We start from the raw sequence: 15,552 nt of genomic DNA on the forward strand, positions 1-15,552 counted from the left end.
TAGGTCTTATAAGCATAACAGAGAACTAACTGCTCATCAATAAAAGAAAAACAGGCAGTTAAGTTTTTTATATAAACATTTATGTAAAGAAGAAGATGCAGACATTTCCACACTAATTATTCTTTGGTTATTTTTACATTAATAGTTCCTGATAAATGGAACCTCTTTTTGAGTTGCAAAAGACTCTCTGATCAAAGGATATATTTATAAACCCTCATCAAATTTTGTGTCTGCCAAAATGAAGTCTGCTATACTACAGATTTATCTTTAACCTGCTGCCCCCCACCACCTTCAAAATGGCACAGAAGAACCACTGACAAAATACAAGGCTGCTACTGTCAAAGACAAACACACATGCTTTCAGCCATGGGAAAGCCTGGCAGAAGGCCAAATAAACTTGTAGGAACCCTTTCAAGCTAGCATTCCTCTCAGACTTTCAGAAAAAACAGTTTTTCGTTCATTAAAATAACGTAACCCTTCCCCTTTGCCCTCAATTTCAGATTTACAAAGCAAAGAAAACAAAATAGCATTGACCACTGGTTCCCCAACTAAGAAAAGCTGAATGGATCTGAAAATGTGAACTTTTGAACTTACCTAAAAATATATAATTAAAATTTAAAATGTAATACTGAATCATGATAATATGAGAATATAAAACCCTGGCTTTAGTTCCTCCCCCACCCCCAGGTCCTGAGGGCTCTGTACATGTTGGACAACTACAAAATTCTCCAATTAAGAAACAGTCTAGATTTAAGTCTGCAGAAGACATTAGATACAAACTAAACTTAAAACATCACTAGTGGTGGTGAACTTGGTCCAGTGGTTAGGGCGTCCGTGTACCACATGGGAGGCCCGAGGTTCAAACCCCGGGCCTCCTTGACCCGTGTGGAGCTGGCCCACACGCAGTGCTGATGCGCGCAAGGAGTGCCCTGCCATGCAGGGGTGTCCCCGCGTAGGGGAGCCCCCCACACAAGGAGTGCGCCCCGAAAGGAGAGCTGCCCAGTGCGAAAGAAAAGTGCAGCCTGCCCAAGAATGATGCCACACAAACGGAGAGCTGACACAACAAGATGCAACAAAAAGAAACACAGATTCCCATGCCGCTGACAACAACAGAAGCGGACAAAGACGACGTACCAAATAGACACAGAGAACAGATAACTGGGGTGGGTGGGAGAGAGAAGTAAATAAATAAATAAATCTTTTAAAAAAACATCACTAGTAAATTGCTAAATGATTGTGAAAACTCAAATTTAAAGTGGATTTACTCCCTTTGCACACAGTTCTCCTATAATACATTATGTTAGTTACGTTATGTCAACGTGACAATGATGATCATTGTATGGTTATAATATACTTGGACTTTCTACTTGACAGTTAAGTACTGCAGGAGACATGGTTTTAGATTATAACAGTGTGACAAAAAATCATTTTTCTCCTAAAAACACTGACAATCTAAAATCATTTAGTAATACCTCTCTGCATTACTTTAGTGGTTGTTCTATGGGTTACAATATATACCCTTAACTTTTAAGTCTACAAAGTAATTACTGTAGTAGAACATGTAAAATGTAGAAACCTTCCTACAAATAGGTCCATATACCCTTGTCATTTCTGTTATAATTATATGAAATATGCATTATAATCTCTATACATATGATATAAATTTTGCTTTAAGCAGTCCTATGTCCTATTATTGCAAAGAAATCAAGAGGAAAAAGTAGTTTTTATATTTACCTAGATATTTACCACTTTGATGTTCTTGAAAGTCTGAGTTTCTATCTGGTATAATTTTTCTTTAACCTGAGTAAGTTCCTTTAGCATTTATTGTAGTGTAGATCTTCTGGCAACAAATTCTCGGTATTCTGAAAATATCTTTATTTTCCCTTTGTTCTTGCAGGATATTTTCGCAGAATACAGAATGCTGGGATGACAGTTTTCCCCCTTCCCCCTGCATAATTTTGCTCTAGCCATTTTTAAGATTTTTCTCTTTATTTCTGATTTTTGGCCATTTGATTATGATGTACTGTGCAGGAAAGGATTAAATTAATAGGCTGGGTTTCTTAAGCCCTGCACATTCCAAACAAAGCCTGGCAACACTTGGCTGGTTCCTGGAAGGTAACAACAGAACCCTTGGAATATTCTGCCCAATAAAAGTGTTTTTTGCATGCTCAAGGCTTTGGGACCTGTTGCACCAGTGTGGCCAAATAAGTTTATCCTAACAATGTGATTGATGGTGAGTGCATTTTCACTCAGGGGTGAGGGTGGGGGGGGGAAGTGGGGGGCACACTTGGATAAACTTCTCTGGCTGGCAACAATTTATACAAGTTATCACACATGATTACTGGGATAATTAAACATGTCCCTGTGTGACTTTACTGGGAGGAGACACCTGGAAACTTGTGCCTGGTTTTTCATGGCCTGTCCCTATATCAAACCGTAACCATAAACGTAACAGCTTAAGTGCTGTAAGTTCTTCTTAGTGAGTCATTGAGTCTAACGGGGGTCTTGGGGACCTCGGGGACCTCTGATCACATGTACCATGGCATGGTATTGTTTTGATTTTTTAAAATATTTACCCTAGGTAGGTGTTTTCTGAGGTTCTTTAACCTGTAAATTTATTTTTCATCAAATTTTACAAATTTTTGGCCATTTTATCTTGAAATACAACCTTCTCCATTCTCTTACTCTCCTTTCCTTCTGGGACTCCAATTACACAGATTGTTCCACAAATTCCTGAGATGCTGATATTACTTTCAAAATTTATTCTTCCACTTCTTCAGATTAGGTATCAAGTTCACTGACTCTTTCCTCTGTTATCTCATTCTGCTGCTAAAGATAACAAGCAAATTTTAATTTTAGGTATTGTATTTTACAGTTCTAGAATTTCCTTTTGGCTTATTTCTATATCTCAGCTGAAATTTCCATTCTTTTCATTCAATGCCAGCATACGTCCCTTTACTTCTTCCAGCAGTTACAATGGCTGCTTAAAACTCCTGTCTACTAATTCTAACATGTGGGAATTAATTCCTATTGTCTTTTCTCTTCAGACTGGTCCATTATTTCCCTGGTTCTTAAAGCGCAGTATAGGGAAGCAGATGTGGCTCAACTGATCGAGCATCCGCCTACTATATAAGAGGTCCAGGGTTCAATTCCAGGGCCTTCTGGCCCATGAGGTGAGCTGGCCCACACACAGTGCTGCCACATGTAAGGAGTGCTGTGCCACACAGGGGTGTCCCTGGCATAAGAGTGCCCCAAGCACAAGGAGAGCCACCCCGCATGAAAAGTGCAGTCCACCCAGGAGTGGCACAGCACACACGGAGAGCTGACTCAGCAAGACGACACAAAAAAAAGAGACACAGATTTCTGTGCTGCCTGATGAGAATGCAAGCAGACACAGAAGAACAAACAGCGAATGGACACAAGAGAGCTGACAATGGGGTGAGGAGGGGGAAGGGGAGAGAAATAAAATAAATCTAAAAAAAATGTTGTACAGTTTTGGATCTTTTGTTGACTATTATGAATAATATGTTGCACTGACTCTGGACCTTGTTATGCGTCTCTGAAGAGTACTGCTATTTTTCTTTTAGTATATAATTAAATTTATTTGGACCTAACTGCAAACTCTTAACTCTTGGGAAGAACCTCAAATATCAGCTTAGTTCTTTCTTTTTCTTAAGCTGGGCTGCCTACAGTGCTCCTTGTACATGTGTGGTTCAGTGATCAAACAGAGGGGCTCAGGCACAGTTTATACCACAGAGACGCTCACTCTCTAGATCTCTCCTTTCTAGGATTCCCCCTACCCCAGCCCTCACTTTCCAGTGGTTGGCTGGCTGATGGTGACTTGAACACTGTCCACTCATTCTTCAGGTTAGAGTGTAATTTTTCTACCAGAGTTCTAGCCAACCTGCATGGTGCTACCTTCAACCTGTCCTCTGGGTAAAAGCAGTAAAAATGGGAAACTAATTCTATACTGTCTCTCCTTAGATATATAATCCTCTTTTTCAGAGTCTGCTTGCTTTTTTCACTCTCCAATGACTCCAAGTCTTTGTGCTTTTGAATTCTGTCTAGAGTTTACAGTTATCTGTGGGTAGGATGGGTCCAGAAAGAGCCTACTTTGACATATCAAAAGCAAAACTACTGGGAAGCGGATGTGGCTCAACTGATTGGGTTCCTGTCTACCATATGGGAGGCCCCAGGTTTGCCTCCCAGGGCCTCCTTGTGAAGGAAAGCTGGCCCACGCCTGTGGAGAGCTGATGGCCCACGCTCATGTAGAGCTGGCACAGCAAGATGACACAACAAAGGGAGACAAGCAGACACAGAAGAAAACGCAGAGAATGGACAATGAACACAGAGAGCAGACAGCAAGCAAGCAGTGGGGGGTGGGGAGGATAAATAAAATAAATCTTTAAAAAAAAAAGCAAAACTGTTGGTTGTTATTTTATTTTCAAAATTTACTTTTTTTTAAATGTGTAGTTTTAATTTGCATTTTTCTTTTTGTTTTTTTTTAAATTTATTTCCCTCCCCTTCCCCCTTCCCCAGCTGTCTGTTCTCTGTGTCCATCTGCTGCATGTTCTTGTTTTTGTCCGCTTCTGTTGTTGTAAGCAGCATGGGAATCTGTGTTTCTTTTTGTTGTGTCATCTTACTGCATCAACTCTCCCTGTGTGCGGCGCCATTCAAGGGCAGGCTGCACTTTCTTTCGCACTGGTCGGCTCTCCTTACGGGGCACACGCCTTGCGCGTGGGGCTCCCCTACGCGAGGGACACCCCTGCGTGGCAGGGCACTCCTTGTGCGCATCAGCGCTGCACACGGGCCAGCTCCACACGGGTCAAGGAGGCCCAGGGTTTGAACCACGGACCTCCCATGTGGTAGACGGGACGCCCTAACCACTGGGCCAAGCCCACTTCCCTCAAAATTTACTTTAGATTCACTGCATGTGTGTGTGTGTGTGTGTGTGTGTGTGTGTGTGTGAATACAGATTTACTTATTTTGGGTTTTATTGTCTTCTTTTTTTAATAGATTCACTATGATGATGCCAAAATAGGGATTATTCTGTATATACTGTTTTGTAACTCATTTTTTTCCACTTTAAACCCTCACCATATAACAAAGGCTCTGCTAGATGCTCAATATGTTGCTTTTATTAATAAATTATGAATGCTTAATAACAGGAGATTCCAGCTATGAGAGAAAATTGACAATAACTAGAAAAACTCATAATGCATATAACCTAGAAGTAAAACTGATAAGCAGTGGCACACTGACCCAAGAAATATTTACATAGGTTCAAGAAAGTTAATAATTTCAGTGCTGTCCATAGAGTAAAATATGGAAAATAACCTAAATTTTCATCAAAAGGGAAACAATGACATTCATATAGTGATTACTATATAGCTATTAAAATAAACACTATATTTCAACATGAAAGGAGTTTTAAAACTTAATGTTTAATGTGTTGGTTTGAGTCTTTGAAGTGGTCCCCAGAAAACTATGTTCCTAAATAAAAGTTTTTATTAGATGGGACGAGTTAATGCTTATTTGGTTAGACTGCTCCAGTAGGGTGCTCCACCCAGGGTGGGTCCTAATCCTTTTAATGGAGTCCTTTATAAAGGGAGGAGGATGCCGGGAAAAAAGCAGCAGTGTTGGAGAGAAGCCTCCAGAAATCAATGAACCACAAAAAGAGAAAAGCCACAGTTGGAGCAGCCCAAAGCAGAACATGCAACCAAGTCTGGAGGAGGGGGGAGAGACTGGAGATGAACAGACACCACCATGTGCCTGATCACCCTCAGCTGAGCTTGGGGAGAAAATGAGCCTGGAGGAGAAGACAGAGACTGGAAGAGCTGCCACTGAGCCTTGCCATGTGATAGGAATCCAGGATCTTCCCAGCAGCTGACTTTTGGTGAGAGAACATTTCTGATGATGCCTTGATTTGAACATTTTCACAGCCTCAGAACTGTAAGCTTTTAACCTAATAAAAAAATTATAAAAGCCAATCCATTTCTGGTATATTGCATTAGCAGACTTTAGCAAACTAAAACACTGAATGAGAAAAGTTGCATAACAAACATGATAATATTAAAAAGTACTTGCAAAACAATACTACACACACACACAATTATTTAAAACAAACCAGGTATACCAGAGCCATGCTGGTAACTGCCTCTGGGAAGAGGGTAAGGGACTAGGTGAACTGGTAACCAAAAGGGTCCTTTTGTTTGGAAGCAAATATGACCATCAATGTTAACAATTAATAGAAGTTAACTCTATGTATAGAAATAGGAGTGTTTGTCTTTGTGCTTTTCTGTATTTTTCCATTTCTTAAACAAAAACCTTTTAGAGTAAAGTGCTATAATGAACATCTTTGTTCTATTTCTGTGCATAAATTATTTTTTCCTTAGAAAATTGCTAGATCAATTCTAGGCCTTTGTTACGTAATGCCAACCTGCCTCCCTGAAAGGTAGTAACAATTTACATACCTATCTCGGTGCCCTTCCTATTTTCTTGCTTCCTTGTCAATCTGTATACTAAAACTAAAACTAAAAAAAAAAGCAAGCAACCAACGAACCAACTAAATTTACCTAATTAGGTGTGTGAGCTACAGATACAATTTTACTTTATTTCTACAGATAATTATAGTCTACAATATCAGAATTACTGAACAAGTAATTTCATCTTAAAAGGAATAAAATTTAGACTTCATTAGGAATGTGTACAATATACCATTGAACAACAATAGAAAAATAAAATACCATTAATTTTTTCTTTTGCTTATTTTTCCCTAGCAACTTCAGGCAGAACACACAAACAGAACTGTTTTTATTTCAGAAAGGAAAATTATTCAGATATACTTTTTAAAAGAAAAGATTGATATATTTTCCTGAGATAACCTACATTTACTTAAAATAAACTATAAGGATATATCTTACTTTATGATATACTTTATTCATAAAGACAATTTTTTCAAGTCTTCAATTTTGAAACCTACAAACAAAGATCTTTCACCTTCTTGGTCTAATATTACCAGTCTTCCTCAATTATCATCTAACAAATACCTATTAATTACAGAATTTGGTTAGTGACACATATCCTGAACTTCCAAAGCCCTTTTCATCTCTCACATTATATTCAATAACTCAGCTGAGAATCACGAATAATTAGTATTTACAGAGTATTTTATTTCCTATAAGCCTATAAAGAAGGGCAAAATAATTATCCTCACTATATTAACAAGGAAAATGCTATGCCAGTTAGGCTAGTTGTTTTTTTAAGGTCACACTAAAGTAGGAATTTGCCAGAATTAGATACTGAGTCTTTGCAGTCTAATTTCTATATGCCTCATCACTCAAAAGAACTACTTCTAAGAATTAAGACGACCTCAGGAAGAAGAAACCTAGAATATTGTACTAGAGTCAGAGCATTATTGAAACGACACTGAAGACCATCTACTTCAACAGCCTCAGTTTACTTTTCTGCAAAGAGTACATTTAACTTACTTGTTCAAAGTTCTACTTCTAGGCACAGTAAAGCAAGAACTATATTCTAGCACTTAATCCAAGTTCAATGTAATTAGAATATAACAGCTATCCTTAAACTGCCATTTAAAATTTTTGTGTTGATTAAAGATTCCATATTTTCATTGGTAATAATCAATAAATAAATACCCAGCACCTACTTTATGCCAGGCCCTGTACTACTTGCATTTTCATGCTTAATCCTTACATTATCATTAAAGTCTAAGAAGAAGTACTACTTCTATTTTACAGATTAAAATTTAGAGAGATTAAGCAATTTATTCATGGTTCTTAGTAAAGAAATGCCTTAAGTAAATGGTATAATCAAACTTATCTAACAAAAACCTTATTTTTACAGTTCCAGGTTTGACTTCATTTGAAAAAAGAGATTATCAAAGAGTTTGAAAATCAGAGATGTCTACATATAATATACTGAACATATAGTCAGCCCAGAACTTGGCAGTAAAGGTGGGGGTGACCTTTTGGGGGACTTTAAATGTTTTATTTCTTGTACTTCCCAAGGCACAGAACAAACAGCATTTGAAGTAATTTAACTGAAAGCTGACTGTTAGGAAAGTTATTTAAATAAATAGAGGACAAGGGCAAGGGCTTTTAGTACCATCTAAAACAAGGGCTCTTAACAAGGGGTCTATGAGCTTGAATTTGAATTAAAAAAAACATTATTCTTGTGGGGACATGTTGGTGCGGGTGTGATACATTTATTAAATAATACACAGTAAAGTATGGACTTAGTAAGGGGTCCATGGTTTGCACCTGACTGGCAAAGGGGTCCATAACAAAAAAGGTCTAAAATGAGTTTTTGCCTCAAGAATAATGTAAGGTCCAAAGTAGAAGGATGTATATTGTCTCTTTATATTACTCACAAAACGTACACTACAATATTGGTTACCTAAATTTCAGAGCATAAAATCTCTGTGGTATACGAACAAATTAATTAAAAGTTCCATTTACTATCTTTTCCTACAGGAATTCCTTTATCTTTGATTGCTAAATAGATTTCACAAGGTTCACATTAAAAAAAAAAGCTAAGCAGTCCTACTAATACGGAGATTTAAAAATAAGCTTTATAAACCAAGGAGAGCCTGATTTTTTTTCTCTTCCTGATATTCTTAAAAGCAACGATCACCTTAAGTCCAACTTATATAAGGAAAGTAGAACCTTAAAATATAACTGTGCTCAAAAAAAATTTTTTTTAATTAAACACTTTTTTTTAAATTGAAAGATCAATTTACCAAGGGGTCTACTGTTGGGGGAAATAATTGATTTAGGGAAACTCAATCAGGCACCTATTAAAAAAAAAAAAGAATCTATCTTCTCCTCAGAGTGTTCTTCTATTTGAACTATAATTTTGTAAATATATATCAGAGACTAAGAAAAACAGCACTCTGATAATCAATCATAGCTGAATTAATCACATGCAATATTTCTAACATAAATGGTTACCTGAGAAGTCTTTCAGAAGTCTTGTTAGGATATGCTTGTTTACCAGTTCAGTCTTGCTAAGGCTGGAAATAATATCTACCCTAGTAGTTTCTTTGTTAATAGTGGGCTTTTTGGAAATCTCAAGATCAAATCCAGTTTTGACTTTTGTATGTTCTAGAATGTCAGATGATCTCTGTGGCCAAGAATTTTCTGGAGCAAATAGTAAAGTTTGCTTGTGTACTTCTTCAGAAGGAGATTCTACTTTATTCTGTGCAGAAGGTGACTTCTTCACCTGTCTTTCACCCAATTCTTTAAGGGCTTTAATCGTAAGCTTTTCCTGTTCTAAATCAAGAGTTGCTATTGGAGTATCTTGGGTAGGGAAAAAATCCTGACGCTCACATCCATTTGTTATTTTGCTTTGTTCAGAGTATTTGCTTTTCATATCTTTAACATCAGAAGCACCTGACCCACTTTCATGCAGGACTTCTTCAGGAAGAGTTGTTTTATTAAAGCCTGTCTTCTCTGATACTGCTTCAAAGGCACTTCCTTCACCTTTAACATCTATTCCTTTCTCTGTAAAGACTGATACCATGTCCTCTGGGAAGGACATATCTCTATCTTTAACAAAATTTTTTCCATGCAATGACTCCAAATTGGAAGAAGTTGTCCCATTTAGGGAGAAGAATTCTGTCTCATTAAAAACATTTGGAGATACTGCTGAAGAAAGTTTTGGGTCCTTTTTTATAATAAGTTTTTCAGGAGTGATTTCACTTATATTAGCTGACTGCTTCACATCTTTTGATAGGACATTCACATCAGGTACTTGTGAAAATGCTACCTTACCTACTGGAATCTTTCCAAGAATATCAGGCTGAACTTGTCGTAGTTCAGAGACACTAATGGACTCTTCAAAGTTTTTAGATGTCTTATTTTCCCTGTTACAACTGGGAATCTCTTGAACTTCTCTTTCACCTGTTTTAAAAATAGTACTTAGAATGGAAACAGGTTTTTCAGTCTGAATTTTGTTACTTTCAAATGCCAAATCTGCTGTGATATCCTCTATTACTGTGTCATCAGACTCACCAGAACTATCAGCCTCTGTCATTTCTCCCAACATAGAGCTCTGCCAGTTACTGTCATCTTTTAGGTGGTCATCAGGTAAAACCACTTTCGCTGTGGTCACCCCAGAACCCCAAGATGCACATTTCTCCAGTGGAGATCCAGCTAACTCTGAAAGTGTGTCATCTTGTTTCTGCACACTGCCTTGCATCTCTTTGACAATAATTTCCTTTGTGGAATGAAGATAGTGTGATATAGTTTTTTCTATGACAGCACTTTCTTGTGGGAGAGATGATTCTGCCCAATCATCTGTTGATTTAGTAATGGGACTGCTTCCATTAACAGAACATATGGGAATTTTCTGATGAGTGTTAGTTTTAAGATTTACAATAGGAATTTCTGAATTACATCTACTCACATTCAGTCCTGTCATTTCTGTGATGTAGTTAGATTTATCATACTGTTGTTTCACTTGGGGCTCCAAATCCCAAGTCAATATTTCATTAGTAAAATTATGCATATCATTCACACATCTAGTCACCTCTTCCAAGGTTGCAGTTGTGTGTGAGAACTGTCTAGTGAGCAATGCAGAGGCTGGATAACGTCCTGCCTCTTTATTTCTCAGTGGATACACTTTGTCGTTAGTCTCTGAAATGTCTGCAGAAGATTCTTCATCAGTGTGCACTGTCCAGCTACCAAAGTCATTCGTGCTCTCCTTACATGAGTCTTTAAACTCTTTGTCAAATGCTGCTTTATCAACAATTATTTCAAATGGTGATTCAGGAGAATCTTTTCCAATACCACCTCCCAAAACTTCAGATGGGGATAAGGAATATGCAAGAATGTCTTCTGCCTTAGATTGCTCAGTGGATAGTTTCTGGGCTGTTAGAAAAGTAAACCTGTCATCAGCACTCAAGGCAGTTTTATCATCCCTACTTGGTCCCTCATTTGGGTTTCTGGACTCCTGATCTTTATTTATTTGCTGTTCCATTTGGTCAAATTCCTTTGAGAAGAAAGTAGTATGCTCTGGGAAACTGGCTGGAATGGAAGGACGGTTACAATGAACTCCTGCTTCAGTAGAAACTGGAGAGTTGGCTATGTCTTTACTTGTCCCCTGAGGCTTTTCCATGTTTTTCATATCTAGAAGAGCCAGGCAGTCTTCCCCTTCTTTGGCTAAAACAGGATGGCTGCTTAACACTTTGCTTTTTTCTCCATGTAATGTTGTAAGGTCAGTGTTATGTATTTCAGAAGATGAATAAAAGGAGGAAGTCATAATTTCTGAAGGTGCCACATCAGAGCAAAGAGAGCTCAATCCCTCTATGGTCAGATTTAAAAGAAAAAAATTGTTTACTGCTTACAGTTACACATTAACCAGTAAAGCCAAGCAGCATGCTTTTTAAAATAATTATATATATACATACACACAGGATGTATATATAACACATATAAATATGTAACAAAACAATGATCAATAGCTACCCTACAGACATGCATAAAATCGCCAACAGTGAAACAGAAAAGCTGTATCATGCCACGAATTGCAAATAACAAAAGTTTTTCACAAAAAATATTTTTCAGTCAGTATACAGATTTTTTTCTACTGTCAAGGTAAACAAAGGTAATGGAATTGGGAGATGTGGGGAAGTTAATTTGGTTTTTGTTATTTTTTGGGGGGAGAGGATAGAGCTATTAAACAGAAGCAATATAATCCATACAAAATGAATAGTTTGATATCATGAGGCACTGCTACACTCATATGCAGCTTAACTATTCAAAACACATTGTTTCTTTAAATCTTACTATTGTAGTTTGACAATAACCTAAGAAGAAAAAAAAAATGGCCAGAGTTCTTTTTGATCTCTAGGTAGTACAGAGGACCCTTCTGAACCTAAAAATGAGACTAGAATGATTCTAATCTATCCATAGGAAGACTCTGTCTCATGGTACTAGAAAAATTGGTCTGCTCCAAAATTTCTAGCACTAACCTGCCATAAAACCAAAACTGAAAGTACAATTCTGTTTCTTTGGTTAAGATAACGTTAACTCCAGAAACACTTTTAAAATATTCTTCTAAAAGTAATACATTAATTTAGCCTGATCAGTTGTTAATACCACAGTAATCATTCATTTACCACATTGTTTTCCGACTTTTCAAGCAAACAACTTTTGACTGGGGAAAAAGATCAAAACAATCATCTCCAAGCAGGCGTTGTCTTTCTTCCACATTGTTTTATCTCTGGAAACCTGGAACAAACTACATCTTAAATAAATAGTTCCAAATGAATGAATCATAGATTCAGGTTAGTCAGGTGAGAGCTACGTAGACTCAGGGTAGCAATGCCTTAAGTATGAAATGAAGGATTGGGAAGATGTAAAAGAAAAATTCCTTTGAGATCACCTTTATTCAGCTTCTGCTCTTTTTTTCTTGTAAGAAGCTGAATAATAATGTTAAAAGCAAAATTATGACTATTAAAATTATTTTATTAAAGGTGAAAAGCAAAAGCAATCATCTTACTGCAATAAATAAAATTCCACTATTATAACAATGTTTTCAGGGAAACGGACTTTGGCCCAGTGGTTAGGGCGTCCGTCTACCACATGGGAGGTCCGCGGTTCAAGCCCCGGGCCTCCTTGACCCGTGTGGAGCTGGCCCATGCGCAGTGCTGATGCGCGCAAAGGAGTGCCCTGCCATACAGGGGTGTCCCCCGCGTAGGGGAGCCCCACGCGCAAGGAGTGCACCCATAAGGAGAGCCGCCCAGCGCGAAGGAGGGAGCAGCCTGCCGAGGAATGGCGCCGCCCACACTTCCCGTGCCGCTGACGACAACAGAAGCGGACCAAGAAACAAGACGCAGCAAAAAGACACAGAAAACAGACAACCGGGGAGGGGAGGGGAATTAAATAAATAAAAATAAATCTTAAAAAAAAAAAAAACAACAACACACACAATGTTTTCAAATGCCAGATAATGCCCCCCCCTCCCCTTTTGGGCATATCATTGAAATTTGATGTAACGCAGTCTGACTTTTAGAATAGTGTTAACTGTAATCAGGGCATTGGGGGAAAAAAGTCTTAATAATTGAGAAAAAATAGTTAACTAATTTGGTGGTACAAACTGTATACTGGGATATAAAATATTTGAAGTAAGCTATATATCATATATAGTTCTAACATGTTTTATATCCATCATAATGTAGTACGGCTGGATTAAGGGTGTAATATAAATGAGGTCCAGCTCTGACTACTGGCTACATTTAAGTCAGAAATATCTCATAATCTAAATTACATACTGTTACTCAATTTACTGTTCAGTGTTTCTATAAGAACATTCAATGGACTACATTTGGGTTAGGGTAATACTGTTAGGAACTCCTCCCTCCAAACAAGAATGGAACTTTTAAGTAAGCAAAACTGACTCCACCCCAGAAGGAAAGATCAGTTTGTATGTTTTACAGAGACAGATTTTAGATTAGCCAAACCCAGTATCTTACAGACAAAAGACAACAAAATGAATTAGTAATAATTCAAAAAATATATTTACTGAGTGCCTACCAATGCTAGACACTTTTAGACATTGGGCTTAAAGCAGGGAACAACAATAAAATACTTGCCTTTGGGGAGCTTACAATACAGAAGGGAAACTGACAATAAGCAATATCAATTAAATAAAATGCTGCTGCTGATGGAGTGGCAGTGGTGATTGATGAAAAAAAGAGAAAGAAACCTAAATTGAACGCTAATCAAAGAACGCACACATTACTGAAAGAAAAGCATGGTAAAACATTCTAAGCTTTGCCAGACATAAATTTGTCAGTTTACCAAGTCTTGCCTCTCTCCTATCTTCCTTGAACTGTTAATATTCCTCTCCAGCAAGGTGTATAAGAATTTGAGGTAAACCTAGAAGATTAGAAGTTCTATTCTCAGGGTACCAACAAGTCCTGTACTAAATGTCATGATATCCTGATAAACTTCAAATATTTTTAGTAAAGATCCTTCAATATGGCCTAACTATTATATAAACCAAAATAACTTTAACCACACTCCCCAATATTTGGGGTATATAGTAGTTTTCTGGGGGGGGGGGGGCAAGTTGAAAGGGTAAAGAGCATGATGTTGATTAGGTCCTCAATGATTGTGAGATGCAGCTGCTAGATCTCATGATGGCCAATCAAGCTTTCTCACATGTGGCTAAATAAGTTAGCATCCTCATCTATACTTTAATTTTAGTGATCTTGTTTAAAATTTCAGCAAATGAAATTTCTTTGGCTAGTTGGAACCCTAACAAACTTGGATAGAGCTGACTTGTACTAAGACAAGGGGAAAAAATGGGCAGGAATTAGTTTATAAAAGCCACAAAAATATTAAATATTAAAAAATCCAGAATCTATTAAGCATTTAGCACAGACTTTCATAAACACTCTCCCAAAAATTAGCCTAGCAAAATGATAGTGTAGGAATGAATATGTCATACAAAATAAAGACTCTGACAAGTCCTGCAAAAAAAAAAAAGATAGCATGCTCTAAGGAGTCTGAAGGTTATTTTAAAAATATTATATACTGTAAAACTGCCTAGTAAAGTAACTTTGGATTATCTTATATCTCAGAAAACATTTTCCCTTTTTCAAAAATTCTATCCCTTTACAGTTCATTCCAAGAGAATTTCAACATTATTCAAAACAAACCTCCACCAAAAATCTCATTAACATTAAAAAAATTATTTAATGGGGTTTAATGTGCACATTCATTGTCAAGAGATCTACTCAAAATTATGGTGCTACTCTAATTATTAACAAATAAGGCTTATACATCTAATAGATTTGTTGAAAAGGAAATCAATATATGGTAAGAGGCGAGATAAAATTAAAACCCTACTTACGGGAAGCGGACTTGGCCCAATGGATAGGGTGTCCGCCTACCACATGGGAGGTCTGCAGTCCAAACCCCGGGCCTCCCTGACCCATGTGGAGCTGGCCCATGCGCAGTGCTGATGCGCGCAATGAGTGCCCTGCCCCGCAGAGGTGTCCCCTGCACAGGGGAGCCCCATGTGCAAGGAGTGTGCCCCCGTAAGGAGTGCGCCCCGTAAGGAGAGCTGCCCAGCCTGAAAGAAAGTGCAGCCTGCCTAAGAATGGTGCCACCCACACAGAAAGCTGACACAACAAAAAGAGACACAGATTCCCATGTCGCTGACAACAGAAGCGGACAAAGAAACAAGATGCAGCAAATAGACACAGAGAACAGACAACCCGAGTGGGGTGGGGAAGGGGAGAGAAATAAATAAATAAATCTTAAAAAAAAAAAAAGATGAGGAAATTCAAGGACCTAACTTTAGTGTTGTTGTGAGGACTGAATAAGTTAATACATGTAAAGTGCTTAGAACAGTATCTAGCACATAGTAAATGCTCAATAAATGCCCCCAAACATCACATTAAAAAATCTCTCTTAATATAGAGACTCCAAACTCTTTGCCTTTTTACTAGGGGAGAAAAAGAAAGCATATTGTCAAATCATAATCACCTTCATCTGGAAGAAAATCACCATTCAGTGT

At 37.7% G+C, this 15,552-nt stretch overlaps 1 protein-coding gene across 1 annotated transcript in view; it reads right to left on the reverse strand.

Annotated features, from left to right (window-relative positions):
• Positions 1-15,552, reverse strand: part of RTN3 (reticulon 3) — a 71,950-nt gene that overhangs the window by 32,868 nt on the left and 23,530 nt on the right. Inside the window, exon 3 of the mRNA XM_058305271.2 lies at positions 8,973-11,327. Coding sequence (XP_058161254.1) covers positions 8,973-11,327 — 2,355 coding nt within the window. The remainder of the gene's footprint in view (positions 1-8,972; positions 11,328-15,552) is intronic.

Source organism: Dasypus novemcinctus, chromosome 10 (assembly GCF_030445035.2).
Source record: "Dasypus novemcinctus isolate mDasNov1 chromosome 10, mDasNov1.1.hap2, whole genome shotgun sequence".
NCBI classification, from domain to species: Eukaryota; Metazoa; Chordata; class Mammalia; order Cingulata; family Dasypodidae; genus Dasypus; species Dasypus novemcinctus.